The sequence below is a fragment of the Clarias gariepinus genome, chromosome 25 (assembly GCF_024256425.1).
Source record: "Clarias gariepinus isolate MV-2021 ecotype Netherlands chromosome 25, CGAR_prim_01v2, whole genome shotgun sequence".
NCBI lineage: Eukaryota > Metazoa > Chordata > Actinopteri > Siluriformes > Clariidae > Clarias > Clarias gariepinus.
Genome location: NC_071124.1, coordinates 23865657 through 23888843, shown reverse-complemented (window position 1 = coordinate 23888843; position 23187 = coordinate 23865657). Strand labels below are relative to the sequence as shown.

The 23187-nt window shown below is 39.2% G+C and overlaps 1 protein-coding gene across 1 annotated transcript; it reads right to left on the bottom strand.

The window, feature by feature from the left end:
• Positions 1-1743: 1743 nt before the first annotated feature.
• gng12a (guanine nucleotide binding protein (G protein), gamma 12a) lies at positions 1744-17152 on the bottom strand. Its single transcript, XM_053486714.1, has 3 exons — positions 16898-17152; positions 2227-2332; positions 1744-2085 (listed from the first exon to the last, which is right to left on the bottom strand). Exons 2-3 carry the CDS (start codon positions 2326-2328, stop codon positions 1960-1962), a joined length of 228 nt encoding a protein of 75 aa, XP_053342689.1. The 5' UTR covers positions 2329-2332; positions 16898-17152; the 3' UTR covers positions 1744-1959.
• Between the last annotated feature and the right edge of the window lie 6035 nt (positions 17153-23187).

The window sequence follows — 23187 nt, the reverse complement described above, 5'->3', positions numbered from 1 at the left end:
GGAAAGCCTTTAAAGATGTTGTTGACAGTTTCCTTGGTAATCACAGAGCTTCAAACTGCACTGAGCTGTAAACAGTCTTCTTAAAGCACGCCAAAGGATGAAGTGCAACATGTCACTCGAGATTCATTTCCTCCACTCACACTAGGACTTCTATCTCTCAAATCTCTGTACTATCAGTGACGAACATGGTGAAAGCTTTCTTCTGGACATTACTGCAATAAAAAAAGCGATATCAGGGCAACGGGAATCCATCAATGCTTGCCTTAAAAAAATGAAGGGTTTCATCTTTGTTGCAGACAGACATGTACGTGGGATTCAACCTGAAATAATAATATCACTGATTACATTAAATCTCATCTATTAAACCATCAACGACGTGTACTTACGCTAGTACGTCATAAGAGTAGAGTTTATAAATCATGTTTATCTCAATTTGTCTCTGATGAGTTACAATTTAAAAGCTAAAAGAAATGCTTTAATCATCAAAGTCTAGTAATTAATTTATTTTGTATCATTTTAATAAACCCTTTTAGGAGACATGGCTAAGAGGCCACCAGAAGGTGGGATCACATCAGTGGGATGGACATGCTGGTGCATCATCCATCACAGAAAAAGAGAATATTAGCTCCAAATATTTTGTTTCCATGGTAACATTTGCAAGCGGCATTTCTGATTGGTGAGGATTTAGGATTGATTTTAAGGATTTCACTATCTCGTTTTTTTTTTTTTTTATTAAAACCTAAACCTATTGTATGGCTTTGATTTTACCAGGTTTGGAAATCAATCCTAATTTTTAATTTCACTTTCAGTAAAAACTTAAAGTAAAAAGTGCTGCACTCGCTGATTAGCCACAAGTTTGATGTAAATTGTGTCATAAAATTTTAAATGCATACAAGTATTTCATTTGCATTTATAAACAGATTGGTTGCATGAGATGTTAAAGTCTTGGTGTTAAGGTCAGGTTCTGCTGTGTATAAACCTCAAAATACCAACCAGAACTGTAGAGGTATAAGTATTGGCACCCCGCTGTTAATTCCTTAGCTCATCTTGCATTCACTGAGCTAGAACACAGCCGGGGGTGTTTTAACTGTAAATGAGATTCCTACAAAATCACAACCTCTTTTAAAAAATAGGTTAAAAAATACTTTGTGCTGTAATGAACTTCTTAGAATCTGAGGAGACAGAGGCGAGTCTACTGTGTTTGAGGTCAGCAGGATGAAGGTGGTGATGTAAGATGATGTAAGAAGACTCAGAAGAATCAGGTGCTCCTCTAGCTTCATGTCCAAGGAGCCATAAAGCAGTAGTGTGAGACGCTGTGATGTCTGAACTACAGCGATAAGTTTATTGTTGAAGACTTGAGATCTTTTGAGGGAATACATGATAGGATGCAGTTTGTAGGTTGCATGTGAAGCTTAAAATAAATTAATAATTTTATGAACATGAAAAGGCTCCTAAAAAAACCTTGTCAAACATAACACACCTAATGATTTAAATAAAAAAACAGTTTTTGCATGATATTTAATTGGTATTGCATCAACGACGTGATACAATACCAATTAAATATCATGCAAAAACAGTTGTATTAAATTGCAAATCCTACACAACAAATCACTACCATCAGGCTGTGCATAGATATGTTGGATTTTGTTTTTAAAAAAAAGAAAAGAAAAAACATCATCAAACTCGATGCTGTTCGACAGCGATAAAATGAGTTACACACACACTCACACAGACCAAACCATATCTGTTTCATGGCAGTTTTTTTACTCGAACCCTCTGGAATGCATTAAGTTCAGCACGAACAACATAAAGCACACAGACGCTATTCCTAACAGCAAAAATAAAAGGCTGTGATTAGTACTGATTAACGTTAACAAACAGACTGAAACAGGTTCAGAGTTAAGGCAACGTTGACTCGCCAGTATACATTAAATAAGAAAAGAAGGAAATTGAGTGTGACTAGAATAAAGTGCAGGTCTTTTTGTCCTTGAAGGGGTTTTCCGACGCTGGGATGCCCATGAGCAGGGGGTCGTACTTGCCGTGCTCGCTGCAGTAGCGCATGAGATCAGCGGAAGCTTTGGACACCTGAAGAGTCGAGTCACAAGGAACGGGTCAGAATTTTTCCCAAAAGAATTTTTACCCAGAAATAAAAATTAAAAAAATATATATATATAGGCTATATATATACAGAATCAGAAGCACTAAATCACTGTTCAACTCTGCTACCTTTATCCTCTCGATGCTGGCCTCGACCCGGAGCTGCTGTACCGTCCTCCTCGCCATGGCCATGCTGTTCGAGCTCGTCTTAGAGGACATTTTGCCCAACATGCACCTGTGAGGAAACACACAAACACAAACATTTGGTCATTTTACATTCTACTTCATCGCCAAGTGCGATCACACGGACGCTAACACAGCGGAACCTCAGCATACGAGTTTAATCCGTTCCAGAGGTGAGTTCTTTGCATATAAAAACAATCAAAACATTTAGGAAAAAACATGTAAATAAAATAAAATATAAAATAAAATATTCAAATTTTAAAATATAAAAAATAATATGCTTTAAAAACCAAACTGAAAGCGGCTCCCTTTTCTTCTTGCTGCCGTCCTTGATAACAGGCTTGGGCCCCGTGGTGCTACGTCTTCACTAAATCTTACACAAAATGCAAAAAAAAAAATGTAATCTCACTTTGCTTGGCTTTCCACATGACGCAGTGGAAGTTTTAACCCCTCCCTAGATGTACACACGACTTTGGTTCGGCTCAGTTCAGTTGCTTGGATAGCAAAATGTTTCGCATACCCAGGCAAATTTCTTGCAAAATTTCAGTTTTTGAGGTGAAAATTCGTGATTCAGTGTGTTCATATGCCGAGGTGCCGCTGAACTGAACAACTAATGTGAATAATCATCCAATCGGATTAAACTGTATTGTGTAAAAACCCCTGTCTGGCATGATTCAGATGAATTTCCAATAGGAAACAGGGGGGGTGTAAAGTAAACCTTTGATCATATTATCCGTATGAACACTTTATCTGATGTTTTTTTCTCTGGTTGGAATAAATAAATATTCTCTCTGTGCATGTTTGCCCCACGTCAGAGTGACAATAGATAATGTCGCGAGTTTCCAGGAAGGAGATTCCACTTCCATTCCTGATTCATGAGAACAGACAACTCTCTCCACCTGTCTTCATCCACTCGGTGTCTGGCTGAGAAACAGCCACTGATTGGCTCATATTTCACACTCAGTAAAGCATTGAACCAATCAGAGATCAGATTGAAATTCTGTAATGCAGAAAAGATGGGGAAACTAAACTTTTGTGAAAAAAATGTCTTTATTCTGTTATATTTTGCACAGATTAAACACTTTACAGCAGACAGGTCCACTTTGTGCTTGTCAGAAATGTTATACTCTGATTAAATGCTTTGCGCATGTAAACACACATCCTACCAGAGCTGGAGAAAGAAACATTGTCCATGTGAATGTAGGTACTGTAGTGCAGACACACAGGGTACAAGACTGTACAGTAAGTCCCCTACATACGAACATTCAAGTTACGAACATTCAAGTTACGAACTTTTGAACGTGCGTCCCAGGATAGCTGGTATTGCTAAGAGGCGCCAAGAAATTACGATGAAGACAAAAGTAAAATTTATTGAGAAAATGGAGTGAGATAAAAAGATGGCAGAATGTTCTTCTTTTAACATTAATTGTTTAACCATCGGCACGATCCTAAAGAACTAGGACAAGATAATGGAACAGGTTAGTTTCATACTATGTATAGCTGATTGTATTAGCATGTTTGTTGGACTTATGAACAAACTGGACTTATGAATGAGATCTTGGAACAGAACTCATGTGTATGTTGGGGACTTTACTGTATTTGGAAATAATTTTGTTTCATGAAAGAACGTCATGGCATCAAGTGTTTCCTCGTGACAATAGAGGCCAGATTTCAGTGGAAGAGAAACAATTCTTCAAAAGACATATTTATTCCTCAAACAGCCAAAACAGGAAGTGAGAGAGAAAAAAATAAGGTGTTTAGTCACTAAAACAAAGCCAAACTAGACATACACTCATGTAGCCAGTGTGGTACGAAAACTATCCAGCTAAATCACGCACAGTGTTTAATTATTTGATAAACAGACCTGCGTTAACCAGCTGGAGGTTTAACCGTCTGAATCAAAACAATGGGAGAGGTCAAACATGTGACCTCAGGCACTCAGGTTCACTGACCCTTGGAACATTTAACTTCCGCACTGACACAAGGAAAAGGACAATAAAGGCTGCGCAGAATGTCTCTTATCTTTTCTTTTTTTTTCAATATTAAAGATGTGGACGATCATATTCTTGCTTCGAGTGACACAGTTACTCTTCCTAAACACGTTTTTAATGAAGCCAACAAGCAAACGGGATCAAGTGGACTTTACAACAACAACAACAACAACAACCTCGTTCAAGTTTCAGATAAATCACTCAGTCTAACTGTTCATTTCTCTGAACAATTTGAAGTATTCCACACAGGAAGTGACATCAAAGGAACTTCCAGGAATAACAGGAAGAAGAATCAGGATTCTTTTGTTCTTTTTCTCTTTATTTTCCACATTAATGATGTAGTGATATTGATGAATTAGGTCACACCTAAAGTATGACTCCTATGACTGTCCTGACAGACAGATGGTCTTTAACATTTTCGTTCGTTAATGCAAAAAAAAAACAGCAAAGTCAAAAATGATCCGCCGTCTGACCATAGAAATTATTTTTATTCACTTTAAAAAAAAGACAAATCCTGTAGATAACTATTTCCGACATAATCTTCTCACTTTGTCCGTTCGTCTACAAGCTTGCCTATTCCCTCACCAAAAAATGTTTTTGCCTGAGCTGCGAGCCACGAATGCTCCGCTGTCTTCACTTCTTCATCAGTAGTGATTCTTCCGCTGTCATGTTCTGCTTTCAGGGAACCAGACAGGTGAAAGTCTGATGGAGCGAGATCAGGACTATAGGGAGGACGCTTTAACACCTCAGAGCGTCGACAGTGTGGACGGAAGTGTGCGGACGTTCGGCTCCTTCTTTACGGCCAACACACGTGTGACCTTCTCCATCTATCCATACACACTTCTTCAAGGCAAAACACTCTCTCCATACTTTCTTCTTTCATCAACGGCCTCAGGTACACTCTCAGACGACAAAAAAAAAAAAAAAACACTTCACACTGCTCTGCTTTCGTGCAAATCCGATGTGAGGCGTCCCCTTTAGCTCGCAGATATAAAAGATACAGTATCACACGTTCACACCTGCACAGCGGTGACTGGGGAGAGACGAGCCTCAAACGGAGTGCGGGTCATTTTCACAGAGGAATCATAAATTAAGGTTAAGTGAGGTTTCATATTTTACTTCATTTACATGTCTTTTCTAAATGTTTTGATTGTTTTTATGTGCAAAAAAAAAAAGTTTATGGTGTTGGTAATATTAATAATATTTTGGGGGGGCTGGAACGGATTATCTGCATTTACATTATTTCCTATGGGACAATGCGTTTCACAATATGAAGTTTCACCTTAAGAACTCGTCCTCCGGAAAGGGTTAAATTTGTACACCAAGGTACCGCTGTATCGATATATCACCTGGGCCGTATTTACTGATTAAACATTGTTTTAAAAAAATTACTGAAGTTTAAGGCAGCACAGTGGCTTAGTGGTTAGCACTGTCTGGGTTCGATTCCCGCCTCGGGGTCTGTGTGTGTGTGGAGTTTGCATGTTGTCTCCGTGCTTGGTGGGTTTCCTTCCACAGTCCAAAGACATACAGATTAGACTGTCCAGGGTGTACCCCGCCTCGTGCCCCAAGTCTCCTGTGATAGGCTCCTGGCCCCCCGCAACCCTGTTTACAGGATAAAGTGGTATAGACGATAGTGAGTGTGAGTGAAATGATGTTTCAGGTCGTCTGTAGCACTAAAGACGTGAATCCAGACGGTAAAACGGCAACGAAGCAAATTCCTGTAGAAGAATTGCGCACTTGTGCTTTAACCCTTCAGTACAGGCACAGAAAGACCCCAGTGTAAGGAAAACCAGATTTAAATCACTTCTCTCCATGCACGAACTGCACACACACACACACACACACACACACACTCTGCTGCACGGAGACAATCAGCATGCTGTGCAGCTCCAAACAAAAACTGTGCATGTCTGTCCGCTCGGGCTGACGTCACTCGCCTGGCCTAGTGTCATGCAAAATAAATGGCCAGGCCCAAAATAGCTCGCAGGTGTGTGGAAAAAGTTGTGCGTGCATGTATGTGTGTGTGTGTGTGTGTGTGTGTGTGTGTGTCCATCTGCACACAATAACATGAGGCCTCGGCTGCAATAACGGGCCATTATAACGTCGCGGCCCGGCCCTAACCAAACACCAGCTTCTGGAGATAATGCCTAATATACGTCAGCATGCATGCACACACACACACACACACACACACACACACACACACACACACACACACACACACATACACACACACAAAGCCAACCCTGAGCCAGGATCTGCCAGCTCATGGTTTAAACACGACTCTGAAACAAGTGGCATTGTCGTGTTGAAGGAAAAGAGGGATTGTAACTCAACGACACCACTGAGCAACACACCGACACCCACCCACCCCCGAAAGAACACATACATCCCTTACACACACACACACACACACACACACATGCTCACACGCAGTGACATTTAAGCTCATACATTTTTCAATATCTGCAGTATCAACTTTACACGACACCTTTAGCTACAGCTGTTCATCTGATCACTGGAGATCTCGCTTTCTTCCAAAGATTTTTTTATTCTTCCTCTCACTACACACAAACACAACTGCCTGGAAAAAGAAAATATGTTGTTTTATTAAAAATCCAGATTTACATGCAGTTTTTTTTTTTCATGCAAATTATTTATAACAAATTAAAACACTTGCCTGCTAAAATACAGGACGAGAGCTTTATAAATCCGCTATACGCCTTATTTAACCCGCTTTAGATTTAGTGCTCGGGAATTCTGATTGGTCAGGAGAGAAGAAGTTTATATTGCAGGTTTATACTGACGTTATCTCTTATAGTTATTTCTATAACAACTCGTTTATGGGATTAAAAGTTTCTCTGCAAGGAGTCTACTTATTAATGTAAGGAGTCTCCAGTGTCAGGATCAAGAGCAAAAAATTAAGTTTCAATTTTAAGTTTTTTCAAAAAGCTCACTTTTTCAGTTTTTTTTGTTTTGTTTGTTTTTGTGGTTTCTTTCTAACATGACAAGCTGCACGATTTGTTCTTATTACCTTTAACATGTTCTAAAACACAATGCAGAGTTTCCCTAACCCTACACACACACACACACACACACACACACACACACTCGGTCATTGTGTCCCTTGGTGTCTCCCTCCCTGTAAATGCCTCTATTCAGCTCCTCGGTCAAGAACCGCACCGCTATTCAGCTCAAACCTACAATCTCACTCCGCCAGGCCTCGACACGCACAGCCTTAAAACAAAGTGTGCATTTACAGCCGGCGTGCCCGCATGCAGCTCCGGCACAGCGCGCGGCGATCCCCGGGGGTTAAAAGTCCACGGTGAACTCGCCCGGCTCGCTGGTGGTCTCAAAAACAAGGCCTCTGTGAAAAGAGGAAAACACAATGAGGTCATAAAGCTCGAGTTTGTGTAGATGGGGGAGTGTGTGCAGCCTGTGATTAGCGGCCAGAAGTTACAGAGATCAGAGGCAACGCTGAAGACGTGCGCCGCTGAGTTTAGATAACGAGGCAAGAAAACAAGTGTCTGCATTTTTATTTCTTAGACGCTCACAGTGATGAGATACAGCCCTGGTATAACAGGAATGAAACACTTTTATTACAAAAATCACACTTTCAGTAGCGGCGACGGCGACTCCTTACACTCTTCACGCCAGCTTATCGTTGATTATTTTCCTGCAAAGTTCTCAAACAAACACGATCTCCTGATTTTTCACCACCAGACGAGACGTCATGTCACTCCTAGAAAGAAAGAATAGCACATGACCTCAGAGAGATCACATGAGCAGATATCACACATCAAAACGCTCCACATGATCTGGTTCATGATTAAAAGAAAATTCCACCGACAGTCGCCGTGTCAGAGCGACTTCCCCTTCTGTGAAGATTTATGTTAGATCATAAATCATAAGCGCACACAGTGTGTGATGCACAGCGCATGATAAGAGACCAGGGGTGTGAAAGCATGCCCATGATTCAAGGACACAAACACACACACCAACAGGAAGCGTGTGAGAAGCAGAGGAGCCGATCTGAGCGTGCATGAGAAGAGAGGGCTGAGAGGAGGAAAACGAAAGCAAAACACAGATTAAACAAAGAATTTTCTTTCGAAAATCTTTCTCAGGTAAACACCTGGCTCTGAGGCGGCGCCTTCACGCTGCACCTGACGAACGGCGGCTCGGAAAAAAAACCCGCAGCCGCACGGGGATGTCTGGCGTGCAGGATAAAAAAGAAATCATTTCCAAAAAGTTCAAAATGGATATTTTCTTTATTGCCATAAAATCTTTTATGATTTGCTTCATTTTCTTCAGTAGAAAACAATAAGTCAGAGTGTTAGAGATTTATAGACCTGATTTTTGAACCAGATTAGTTTCACATACTTAAAAGAAAAAAACTTTGAATTTGCATAAATAGAAGCAGTTTCTGGAGTCTGCACTCAAGAGTTAAAGCTGTGACTTAACCATTAATCAGCAACTGATTAATTGCCCTGAAAGATTCAACCGATTAGAAATGTTTTAACCGAAAAAATGTTTGTTTCACATCATAATTCTCCGTAGCTCATGTCTTTATTCACCTGTACGCCACAAGAGGGCGCACTTGCAGTTCAGGTGGTGTGCAGTATATTGTATTTTTGAAACGCTTTTGAAAAAAGGTCAACGAAACAAGAGCAGTCTGCAGTTTCTCTGTAATGATTTAAAGTAGAATACCGCGGCAAGCATCTGTTACTGGCTCAAGCACTCTGTCCAAGTGAAAGACCAAAAACAATCACCGGTTTCTGTACTAAATTTGATAGCAACCCTTGACTGAGATATTGTCTCACTTCTTGTATTACGTGGCGCCTCACAGTGGTGAATGAAGACATGTCAGTAAATCCATCTACACGTTTCTACTGACAAGAGTTTCAAGGTTGGTGTCAGTCTGTTGAACACTGCACCAAACACTACACAGGAGGAACTTTGGGTTGTCAAAACGTTATGGTGGCAACGTTGCAGACGCTGGGACGCTGTTGGATTTAGTTTTTTTAGAATGACTTCGACGAAATAACGTCAGGACAACATTGACTACATGACGATGGGAAAACGTTTAACACATGCCCCGAACACAATGCCGCAAAAATGACTTCAGAACAATATTAATAACAAAACGGCGTCCGGAGATGAAAACAAACTCCAGTCACTGATGGGAAAACTATATTACACCACTCATCTAACGTTAGGGCTCTGCAAACGCATTTACCTTTACTATAACTATAAATAGATCAACTGTACAATTTGTCATTGTTAAAAAAACAAACAAAAATTATAATTGTTCTGTGCAGAAAATTACTTTAAGGTGTTGGAGCGAGGTAAACACACACCTTGGCTTGCTGCGTCAAACCAACCCTGTCATTGCTTAATTAACCAGGACCGCAGGACATGGCGTGTCTTATTGCTTACATAATTCCATCCCTGGGCAAATCATACTTGTTTCATGAGTTTATTGTTCTTCATGTTAGTGGTTCGGGTAGCTGGAACAGAAAGAGGGTGTGCATTATTGGTATTTCTTAATGCTTCAGGATACCAAGACATCTTGGACAATGCTAGGCTTCTATGCAACTGTGTGGCAACAGTTTGTTTTCTACTCCACCATGACTGAGCCCCAGTGCACAAAGCAAGGACTATAAAGACATGGTTTGATGAGTTCATTGTGGAAGAACTTGACCGGCCCTAACACAGAGCCCTGAGACCTCAACCCCATCGAGCACCTTTGAGATGAACTGGAACGGAGATCGTGAGCCAGGCCTTCACGTCCAAACATTAGTGACCTGACCTTATAAACACTCTACAGACTGAATGGACACAAATTCAAACAGAAACACTCCAACATCATGTGGTCGGCCTTCCAAGAAGAGTGGAAGCTGTTATAGCTGTAAAACCAACTGATGGACCGACTCCATATTAAAGTGTATGTATTTGGATACAATGTTATTGCAGGCTTGTCCGAATACTTTTGTCCATATAGTGTGGCATTTTATTTTATCTTAATCATGCATTAGTTACATTGCTACCTTAAAAATGTTTCTGCACATGATAAAATCTTTTTTTAAATATTTCTCATTTTTTAGTCACTAGTACTTTTCTTACATGCTTTATTGCGTCTCTTTCATCATTTTATACAGGCCTGAGCAACCGCCACAGGAATTCCTAACCTTTATACCAATTATCTTATTTATCTTATCTTTATCGTAGAGAGAGTCGTTTAGGTAGACTTCCTGACTTCACTGCAACATGCATAAACAATAAAAGTTGTGTTTCTCACACACACTCGCACACACTAGAAGTAAACCCTTATTAAAATGATGTAACTTCTCCTTTCTCATTTGCGTTGTCAGGCGATAGTTAAAGTGGCGATAAGTCACTGGAGTGTTTGAGAAAGCAGGAAGTGCATTGACGTGGTGGTTGTGAGGGCACTTGTGTGGCACGCTGGCACCTGCAGACTTTTTTTATTTTTTCCCCCTTAAGAAAGGTCAAAAGATTTGGGGCCCTCTGAGAACCTCGTCAGTGAGATCGTCTCTCTCTTTCTCTCACGCAAAAAGCAAATGCCTTAAACATGAGACCCCTCAAGGCCTCCTGCTTTTTCACAAAACCCTGATAGGGAACATTCCCACAGTCCCCACTCTGTCCTGCCGGAGTCCTGAAGCTCCTTTGTTTGAGGATCTTCTGCGGCGTGGCCACCTGAGGCTTCCTGCCGTCTCACTTTCTGCCAACACGGATACGTCCCTATTCATCGGCTCGCGGCACCGCCGGGGGGTGCGGCTTTCCTAAAACACGGGAAGCGGTACACTGCATACCTCCTCTCTAGCACAGGGCTCGGCTTTACACGCACGGAAACGATGCCCATATTAGAGCGATGCTGGTTGTGAAATACGGTAAGGTCACGGCACACCTTCACACCGTCATGTGATGCAGATTAGTCAATGAAAAACCATAAAAATAGTCCTGCAAGTGACTCAGCTTTTCTCTCTCTCTATCACAATAACCATATACGTTTTACTTTTTATAATCAGCTTCCAAACAATTTCTGTTTTTGTTTTTGCAAATAAGATCCTCTACAGTAGCTAATGATCAAAATCATAGAGTCGAGTCAATAAACAAAGCTGGATAATAATTACCGTAATAAATAATAATACGTTTTATATCACATGACTGACCTTTTTTATTCAGATTATTGTGTGTTACTTTGATGTTTGCTTTTTAATCCACATTCCTTCACATGTATAAATGTTAAAAAGCATTTAAATGGGATTTATATTTATATTTAGGAGTTTGAGTTCATTATTAAACACATCATAGATTATACGTTATGTGCTAATAATAACTGCTTCACAGACATGCTTCAATACACAAACAAGACTACAACAAATTGCAAAAAAAATATGATAAATACATTTTATCATTATTCAATAATTGCAGCTAAATAGTGCATGAATGCATCGAGTTCAATGAGGACATTTTCTTTCTTTTTTCTTTTTTTTTTTAAACAGACAAAGTGAAATCTGTGAATAAAAAAAGGCTAAAGGTGAAGCAACAGATCAACCTGCAAGACCAACGCCATCTGGGCAATGCCTACACGCTGGGCAACGACCTGTTTAATAGCAGCCACTCGTCATCCTCGACAACCTCGGCTCCTAGGACGCGTCACTTTGCATGAAAGATCTCCTTAAACGCTGCGACTGACATGAAGCTAATCGATAAAACGATGCTGTTAAAAGGTGGACTCGTCTAATAAAGCGGTGCCGCATCTCAGCATCAATCAGCACGCTATGATTTCCTGCCCAGTAGAACAGATGTTCTGTCCATGTGTGTGTCTACATCCAGCTGGACCCGAAGAGCAAACAGCAGCGTGAAGATCACACGTGAAAGAGCGAAACAGACTGGCATAAGAGTGATGGAGAAAATCATCAAAAGTATTAAGTTAGTGTGGCATTCTGTAACAACTGCACTAGTTTCTCATAAATGTCAGATAATTATGTAATAGGTAATTTAAATTATATACACATTATATATACACACACACACACAATGCTCAAATCTATAATAATACCGCAATATCTTGAATTACGCAATAATGCATTTCACAAAATGTGGATTTTAATGTTCAAGCTGTCATAAAAAGTGGAATCAGAAGTACAAAAGAGTTTTACCTCTGATACAAAGCACTAAGACCAGAGACTCCTTCTCAAAAAGGTTAATCAAAACAGAGTCATTTAATTATAATTTGCATCTAACCCACTTGCCTTGAGCTGATTATTATTTTTTAAGTATTTAGATTCATGCTTTCCAGAATTTCAGAATGTTTAAGCCTATCAAGTATCAAGTAAAATTGCTACAGCTATTTTTTGCATGTTAAATCAAATGTGTTTAATTCTTTCTCTGAATATTTATGCATTTAAATGTAATCTATAACTATGTAAATATTAAATAAACATTGAGAAATCACTTGTCAGAAACTGTAATTGTTGTTTTCAATGGTTAATACAAGACTCTCACGCTAAAGTTACACATCTGTTTAAACCTATTAATGTAATTGCTGCAATATTTTCAAATTCTGCAGCATATTAAAGCATTAGGAGAAGTTTAATTTAAACGTATGATGATAAATTTAAGGCTTATGATGATACTCCACATGAAAGAAAGAAAGAAAGAAAGAGAAAGCAATTCCAACAGCAAAGACAGGCAACTGTGAAAAGCAATCATTTAGTGACATCATCTGGATGGAAGTGGAACTGCAGCATTTTGGATATCATTGATTAAAACAGGACATTTCAGTATTGTTTCCAGTCATCCCACCCTGCAAAAACTAATTTCATGAAGAACGCCCTGGACACCATTACACTTCCATAATCAAAACTGCTGTTGAACATTGAAAGTGAACGATAATAAACAAAAATAATTAAGAAACAGCGCCTGTTCTTTTTGGACACTCAGCCAACTTCAGTACTTTATCATCACATCCGTTAGTTTATGTCATTATTATTTTTACCAACAGAGTTTCTTAGAAAGTTTGAATTTAAATACATACAGTTTACAGAATAGAATTTATCCTCGTCATAGGTTTTATAGCTCGATCTCAACATACTGCTAGTATAATTATCTGTGGCTTTCTGAGTTATCTGAGTCTCTGTGTAACAGCTAGAATAGAGAACGAGAGTGGGAATAGAGTAAATGGAAATTTGAGTGAGAGTTGGTGCACGCGGAAATGAAATCTGAGCACAAAACAGAATTTTACGCTCAGCAGACTACTCCAACTCCACCAAGGTAACTCACTAGTGCGTTTAGGTCCGCCTCCTTGTTACACATCACATGATTGACAGATAAACACTGTAAATGAGGAAGAGAGAAGTGATTGAGTTGTATGAATGAATAATTCAGCTGTGACTGATTGGTGAATTAACAGTGTTTTGTGTTAAACTGTGTGTGTGTGTGTGTGTGTCTTGTACAATATTTTGCCTAAAGAGTTTAACTTGTGAAGCAGTTTGGGTAAATGCAGAAAATGTAAATAAAAGCATGCTATATTATATTACATTATATAACATTACATTACAGCGATACCTTGGCGTACGAATTTAATCCATTCTGGAGGCCAGTTCTTCGTATTGCAAAACGCATTTTCCCACAGGAAATAATGTAAATGCAGATAATCCGTTCCAGCCACCCAAAAATATAACCAATATTACTAATTTCCAACACTATAATCATATTTTTGCATATAAAATCATTCAGAACATTTAGAAAAGACAAAAGCAACCTGTAAACTCGCCTCGCTGGCTTTAGACTGACACAAGTGTTGAACGGCCCCTGGATGTACCCACTCGATTCGGCTCGGTTCGTTTACTCCTATGCTGGAGATGCTTTATACAGTAGCTTAAACCGGGGATTTTTTTTTTTTTTTCCTAGGATTCAAGAAAGTATGTTAAAAACAGTAGTCATATTCTAGGGAAGAGGTTTTGCAACCAGAACACCAGACCAGACACACACATTTCCCAAATCTCAAAAGTGTCTTCTGCTGCTTTGACTATACAAGTAAAGTGTAAAACAGTCTTAGTCAGCATTAGTCATCTGTCACTGCTACGGTTCTAAAGTATGATGAGTGATGAGGACTTCACTACAACACCTCCCTGTTTAACGAGAGGGAGTATTTATAGCAGGATCACAGCTTAGCCTGAAGTTCTTACTAAGTTTGACAGCTGCAGCCGAATGAGAATTGTGGATCTCTTCAGGAGAAAAAAAAAAAGCATGAGTCAAGACATGAAGTCCTTAGAAATCATTCATAATATACGGGTGTACAAAACTCACAAGGTGTTGTTTTGTGTCTGTGTGTGTGTGTGTGTGTGCAGGAGGAGAGTTTTATAATTGATACCTAAAGCTTTCTGATCTCAGCATATAACCACAAAGACAGTTATTAATAATTTTATCCAACTAATAAAGTAAACAATTTTGAAAAGAAAAATCTGTGTAACTGTTACACACGATCATTCACCAACACCACTTGCACATTACAGGAACTAACAGGAGTTATTGCCACATCCCCCGTACAGTCCTGACCTTTTCCTGAACTGAGCCATTTCCATGTTTGGGAAAGCCACTGAAGGAGTTCCTGGGAGGCCGGCATCGTATTGTAAATTTTTTTAGGTTAAATTTAGTATTGACCTTTTAATACATTTTTTTATTCATTCTGATTACTTTATTGGAATATATAATTTGAATTTTAGTGTCACAAATAAATTCTTATTTTTAGGTCACTGACAGTTGTATAAGCATTCCACTGCATATACTGTGTATGGTTGTGTATGTGGCAAATTTTTTTTATATGAATTTTTATCCAAGCACTAGTAAAACACTAGGATAAGTCCCCCTTTGACTTGAATGCCGCTCATACTATATAATTTTTTGGAGCCAAATTTTGGTTTTGAGACGAATGAGAAGTTGGAGAATTGGTATAAGTTAGTAAAGTATCAGTTAGTACTATAATCTGTTTTAGCTCACAGTTCTAAGAGAACAAACTAAGAAAACAATTAGATGTCCCACTTATTTTGGCTAAAGACTTACTGTACATTCAGGTGGGTACAGCAGGTCGCACCACTGCATCACAGCTCAACATTCGGTTCAGTCCTGAACTTACAGTTACTGAAGTCTGGGTGGAGTTTGTGATTACATGGGTTTCAGTTGGGTTCGCTGGTTTCCTCCCACGGTCGGTCAAAAAACATCCGAAATATGTAGACACACCAAACTACCTCAAGATGTTAAAGAATGATGTCCTGAGGATGAGCCTTGAGTTCTTCTCATACTGTAGTCTACTGTAACTGTGACCAAGATTATATCTCTGCTAAACGGAAATGAATGAACCGAAGTACATTTTGTTGCTGTTCTTTTTACTAAAGCAAACCAACATGACGGTGATCTACGTATATGAACCACTCACTCACTCACTCACTCACTCACTCACTCACTCACTCACTCACTCACGGTCTATACTGCTTACTTATGGCAGGAGGCTGGGTACACCCTGGACGGGATGCCAATCCATTGCAGTGCACATATACATTCATTCACACACTCAATCACACACTACGGGCAAAGAAACAGGAGCACCTGGAGGAAACCCGCCATGCACGGGAAGAACATGCTAACTCCACACACACAGACCCCGAGACGGGAATCCAAACCGGACTCTGGAGCTGCAAGGCCAAATTACTAACCACTAAGCCACCGTGCCGCCCTACAGCCGGGGACAAAAGTTTTGAAAAATGACAAATATTATTTTTCACAAAGTCTGCTGTTAAAGTGTTTTTAGATCTTTTTGCTGGGTATAAGTATGTAAGTATACTGAAGTATAATTACACAAAGTATTTCATAAGTGTCAAAGGCTTTTATTGACAAAGAGTGAACATTTGCAGTATTGACGCTTCTTTTTCAAGCCCTGAATTTGTGTGTTTTGGTTTGTCCACCCGCCTCTTGAGGATTGACCACAAGTTCTCAATGAGACTAAAGTCTGGGAGTCCCATCAGTCCCATCAGTCGCTATGTCATGCCAGCAGTGAAGGATCCTGATTCATGTGTGCGGTTTCTTCTCAGCCTTGGGTGTGGGCTCACTCACGCTTTTGACCACAGACATTTTTTAATCGAAACTAAATCTAAAACATGGAAAATTGTGTCCATGCCTAGGAAACTCCCCACATTAATCAAGTAGAAGCAGGTGAACAAAGAAAAAGCATAAAATTCTGACAAACTCCGAGCACTGATTATTGATAAGCATTGATATTGATATTGATTACTTGCATAAACCTAATGTAATTATTAATAAAAAGCCTTTGAGACTGGGAATTAAGTTCAAACCTAAACTGATGTGAATATCCTAGGAGTTGAACATGAATTCAGTATGTGTGTGTGTGTGTGTGTGTGTGACAGGATGTTAAGGCTGCCTGAAGATCTGCTGTGTAATACAGAACTAGGTTATAAGTTTTTGTTTTTCACTTTATTTATTGAGAACTTTTCCAAACTGGACCAACAAACACACACTTACAGAGAAACTTCTCGAAGGTCCTTAAAACTTGAACTCTGTAGTTTTAGAAGAAACTTTCACTTTACCTTCACAAATCCGGAGCTTCCAGTCAGTTTCTTCTCCAAATCCGTAAAGACGCAACAAAACACACACACACAGACACATACACCGATCCGGGCCGGGCCGTGTGTTCTCCAGAACCCTCAGTCGGACCCTGGGCTTCACTGTAACCTCGTGTTTCCTCTCCGATAATAAGAACAGTTACACTGTAACTCTTTCAGCGAAGCCACGATCAAAGAGATTGACGAAAACAAACGACCTTCCGCTGCTGCGCTGCCTGCGGCCGATACGAACTTTACGTAAGAAGCACAAAAGAGCAGATTCTACTGTTAAACAACCTGGTAACATCAGTCATTTCTATACATTACGGATAATAAAATGCTTTTACTTTTTATTAACGTCGGAACACACGCATAATTTACTGTATGTACTTTTTTTTTTTTTTTAAGTTTGTCATTTTATTTAAATGGTGCAATCTTCACATCTGTCCAGCAGAGGGCGGAAAAAGCCAACAATTATGAATTTAAGTTACCAACAACATTAAAGTATAATCAAGCAATTTTATTTGGTTATTCTTAGTGTTACGACGTGTTCCATTCATCTAGAAATCTCTGTAGTCCAACGGTGACTGTTTATTCCAACTTTTACGATCGCAGTAGGACCGCCAGTAGGTCAACATTCACACAATATGGCTAATTTGGGAACGAGCAACTACCCTCACCTGCATGCCTTTGGACTGTGGGAGGAAACCCACCAAGCACAGGGAGAACATGCAAACTCCATGCACACAGATTCCCGAGGCAGGAATCGAACCCTGGAGGATCAAGGCAACAGTGCTGACCACTAGGCCACTATGCCGTCTATGATGTGTCAGGTCGATATTTAGTTCAGAAGTCTTTTCACATCAACTACAAGATGCTTTTTATTCTCTCAAACATATATTTACCGTGTAAAAGTCATACCTGTTATTTCCTGTTGTTACTTTCGGCTGCTCCAACCATCCGATCCACGCGCTACTTGGCCCAGATTTTATGCCTGACGCAACCCTTCTGATTTATCCAGGCTTTGGACCGGCACTGTATCCAGTGGCTGGGGTTTGGGTATTGAGTGGGTGGGAATCAAACCCAGATCTTCCGCATGGCAAAGAGAAAGAAATGTCCTACCACTGAGCCAGCAATGCAACCATGAAGGTCATAGCTGAATACCTGAAATAATAAAACTTTCGCATTTAGTGGGGGAATATCTAGCCAATTAGCTAGATATTGTTCTGCTAACTATAACTGTGTTTCCAAATTGCCAGTAGTGTACGATAAAAGGAGTTTGTGATTAGTATCACATACAGTGTCCTCATTTTTGTGCCCTGAGCTCCCTAGGACAATCCCCATGCCCCCTGGGACTCTATAAAGGGCAAGCAGTAAGAAAAAATTCTTTGGTGCCTTATTTAGTTGATGTGGCCAGTGCATACGCTTAGAGCTACACGTTTAGTGTTATGCTGTAAATTGAATTTCCTTACATTTTGACTAAGGACTTCAGCATTGGGCAAGAGGTGTAATTTATATCTACGGTGCCCTTTAATTCCTTGTATAGATAACAGTCACCATGTCACAAATAAATTATGCAAATCTATTTAAAAGCAGTCCTATTCAACTACAAGCAGAAGTCAGCTTTCATTATTATCAACTATAATAAAATTTTATTTGTATAGTGCAGGGGTCGGCAACCTTAAACACGCACAGAGCCATTTGGAGGGGTTTCCCACAGAAAAGGACACGGGAGCCAAATAATCCTTTTGACATCCAAAATAAAGATAACACTGCATATATTGTTTTTTACCTTTATACTATGTATGAAAAACTATAGTATGTTGCATTTATGAAATCAATGGACTGCTACAGAGAAAATTGTATTTCTGTATGCAACAAAAACATTTGAACTAAAAAGGTTAAAGGTTACTTTTAAATAAAATACTCAATGTCTATTTGAGTCCTTCTCGTACTTATGAACGCAGCCATTATGAGGACATCCTGAGCAGCACCAAGTGGTTTCCAAGAGATGAAAACTTCAACTAGAAATGCAGGAGTGGTTAGGGTTAGGGTTTTACGGTATCTCAGGAGTAGCACGGATAGCTTGACAGAGAAAGAGAGATGTTGGCGACACATTATTAGGTCTGCTTTTTGAGATGTATGTGAGCTCGTAAGATCCATTGACTCGGGATGCACATTCATAATGGCTGCATCTGTAATTGTTAAGGGCAGTGTATATTTTGTGCAGAATGCATGCAAGGATTCTGGTAAGACTAGCTTTGTCAGCAAAACTAGAAAGGAGAGGCAGGAGGAAACAGACACGAGTGCACTCTGGGACATAAGTCAACCAGCCAGTCCTCTGTCAAAATGAACCTTGTTCCTTCAGTGCAAAACAAAATTCTGGTCCTAAACAGGCTTTAAAACATCATTTATTTTTGCACTGTGTATATACGTATGTAGATTTTGTATTGCTGCTATAGTGTTATATAAATTCACTATGATGATGTTTAAATAACAGGTGGCAAAAATAATTAGAATTATTAAGTGTAATTAAAATGGGAAGAGTAATTAAAGGGAAATGTATTTAAAAAACAAAAAACATTCTATCTGTTTAGCCATCTTGTATTTAAGTTATTGTAAGTATGAAAAAGAAAAGCAGAATTTTTTTTATTGGCCACCATCATTTAATTACAAAGTTTCTAATTATAGGTAATATTAATAATTATAAGAGTACCAGGAGGAAACCCACCAAGCACGGGAAGAACATGCAAACTCCATGCACACAGAGACGGGATGAGAATCGAACCCGGACCCTGGATGTGCAAGCCGACAGTGCTAACCGCTACACCACCAGTCACTACGTACCATGGCACCTGGTATGTAAAAAATGTATTAATCAATAAAAGTATGTATTAAAAATTAGGCTAAACACTTTCATCTGTATTTTAATCTGAGTTAAAGCTTTCCAATGTCAAGTCATTCAAATATACTGTATGCACCTTGCCACACTAACACTTCAAATAAATACAAATATTTATTTATTTAAAAATAAATAAAAACACCTTGCCACATTAATGCTCCAAATTAACACTGCACAGAGCTTATCAATAATTAGACACTGGATGCTTATTAAGATGAGAGAGAAGTACTGTGTGTGACGCCAGTGAAAAACCACTGATCAGGATTGTTCCCAACAACTATTCGCTAATTAGCAAATCGGACAAGAAATCTTATTAGCATTATACATGCGTATAGCAAAATTTGTTCCATGTTCCCAGTGTTTAGTCATTAATCCCAATTTGTTCCTTATGATCAATCACAGATCATCAATGTTACCCACCAACCAATCACTGATCAACATTGTTCCCTAAGACACATCTATTATTTTCCTTTCTGTTATAAAATGCATTATGTTCTATTCTATTCTTTTTAACATATTAGTAAAACATTATTTTACACACTGATATTTTGATATTTGAATGATTAGGAGGATTATTTTGAGAAAACCAGACTTTCAAGCCTTCTGATGATTTGTAGTGATTTGTTTTTAAGCATGCATTAACCGATTTACCCTAAAAAAGAGCTGCCTTTACTGTTTTATAAAAATCCACTTTTATGTGTATTGCTTCATACTGCTTTGAAAATAGCATTGAGTTCTTTATAACGATGTCTGACAATTACGTTTACAAACCGCACATGACATACTGTACGTTAGTCGTTTCTTTTCAAGTGATCATTAAACAAGTCTGTACTTGTGAGTGAATCATCAGAGTGGAATCAGCATCGTTACAGTGTTACTGTATGCATGTGCATGATATATAGCATTGAAATTTCCAGGGACAAACACTGCAACTTAGTTCAGACTTGTCAATTATCTGATAAGCTGATGAGCTGATTTGTGTGGAATGATTTTTTTCTTTTTTCTTTCACTTTTAACACACAGTACACAGCACATTTCTCTAGTTCCTCCTTGTTCTTTAGGAACCTGATTTAACTAGTGTGCATTACCACGCCTGGCTGCAGAAGTAAAAACATCCCCAATAAAGTACTGTGCTGTTTCTATGTTTTAATCCCCAGGTCTCATAATTTAATTATGTTCAATTTTATGCTGTGTCAGTAAGTAGTATTCATTTATTTGTGGATATTGTCGGCTTAATAGTCGGCACGGTGGCTTAGTGCACCTCCAGGGTCTGGGTTCGAGTCCCATCTCAGGGTCTGTGTGTAGAGTTTGCATGTTCTCCCCGTGCTTGGTGGGTTTCCTCCAGGTACTTGGTGGGTTTCCTCCCACATTCGAGAGACATATGTCGAAAGACAGATTAGGCTTCCTAAATTGCCCGTAGTGTGTTTATGTGAATGCTGATGGTCTTTTAAATGGGAATAAATGCAACGGTCAGTATTGGCCTCCATGGTCCCTACTTGGACCACAGAGGTTCCTAGATGGATGGATGGTTGGTTAAATGTGGTGTAAATAGAATTGCAAAATTGTGTTAACACAACGCATGCAAGCTAATGCATTAGTATGAGGCGCCGTATAGGGCTTAAATCAAACTTTACTCATGCACACACATATGAAACACTTGCATACACATATATGAAACACTCACACATACATATATACTACTAACTGCTCAAACAACTACATATGAAACACTTGCATACACATATATGAAACACTCACACATACATATATACTACTAACTGCTCAAACAACTACATATGAAATGCGCGCGCACACACATACATACTTTCCGCGCACACACATACATACTTTCCGCGCACATACATACATACTTTTCGCGCACATACATACATACTTTCCGCGCACACACATACATACTTTCCGCGCACACACATACATACTTTCCGCGCACATACATACATACTTTCCGCGCACACACATACATACTTTCCGCGCACACACATACAAACTCTTCTCGCACATTCACCTATGAGATTCTCAGTGTAACCGGAAGGCATTTCAGTGTAACCGGAAGGCATTTCAGTGTAAAAGGAAGGCATTTCAGTGTAACCGGAAGGCATTTCAGTGTAAAAGGAAGGCATTTCAGTGTAACCGGAAGGCATTTCAGTGTAACCGGAAGGCATTTCAGTGTAAAAGGAAGGCATTTCAGTGTAGACGGACTTGTCGCTTCATTCTCCCTGAATGGTAGTACTGGTTTGTATCATCACTGCTCAATCACATGGCATATTCAGAACTATCCACATAATGTCTGAATATTTCAGCGGCAGAAAACGCAGGTGATGATTTGCAAAAAGAAAATTAAAGCACGGAATCTGTGGCTAATATGTCGGATCCTACAACAGAAAGAAATACTGTTTTGTGAAATGTGTTTCCTCGCCTTCGCTAATATGAACAACTCATCGGAATCCCACGGGACAAACATTGTTCCGACCCCCCATATCACCCACTTTTGTGGTGATAAATAAATCACTCGTTGTCTTCTAAACTGTCCATTAACGGTCTATTTAAGAAACGCTACTACTAATCAGGGAGAATGAAGTTCATATACATTGAAATGACTACTCCCTACACCCTACACCCTACTCCCTGCGCAGGAAATGTCTGAAAAGGGAACTTCACTCTACAAAATTCCACCATTCAGAACACCATGCAACGTCACTTCCTCCTTGCGTTACCATGGTAACACAAGCACCTCGGATACCTGCTGCTGTGGAAATTTCACGCTACGGACATTAAATATAGATTATTTATTGAAACAAAAACTGATACCATAAAAAAATATAAAACGTATTATTTATTTATTTATTTTTACAGATTACTAGCCTATATAATACGAATGGTTTCTTTATTAAATCAAAATGTAAATTATTGTGTCCTATTTATATGATGTCCTCGCCTCGATAATAATTATAATAAAAATATAAATTCTTTTTCGAGTAAAATTTTTTCACACTCCAGCGATATGTAATGACTTATAGGAAATTATCCATTCCCTTTTCCGCTAAACTAAAGATCCGTTGTTCACTCGTTCCCTACACCGCTACAGTTGGCTTTGTGCGCGTGCACAGAAAGTATGTATGTGTGTGTGTGTGCGTGCGTGTGCGCGGAAAGTGTGTATGTATATGCGCGGAAAGTATGTATGTATGTATGTGCGCGGAAAGTATGTATGTATGTGCGTGAAAAGTATGTATGTATGTGCGTGAAAAGTATGTATGTATGTGCGCGGAAAGTATGTATGTATGTGCGCGGAAAGTATGTATGTATGTGCGCGCGCATTTCATATGTAGTTGTTTGAGCAGTTAGTAGTATATAT

Excerpts from the sequence above, each read along its gene's own strand:
- gng12a (XM_053486714.1), bottom strand. The coding sequence starts at position 2,328 with ATGTTGGGCAAAATGTCCTCTAAGACGAGCTCGAACAGCATGGCCATG. Across the intron at positions 2,086-2,226 it reads CCAGCATCGAGAGGATAAAG|GTGTCCAAAGCTTCCGCTGA; the intron begins GTAGCAGAGTTG and ends TCGACTCTTCAG.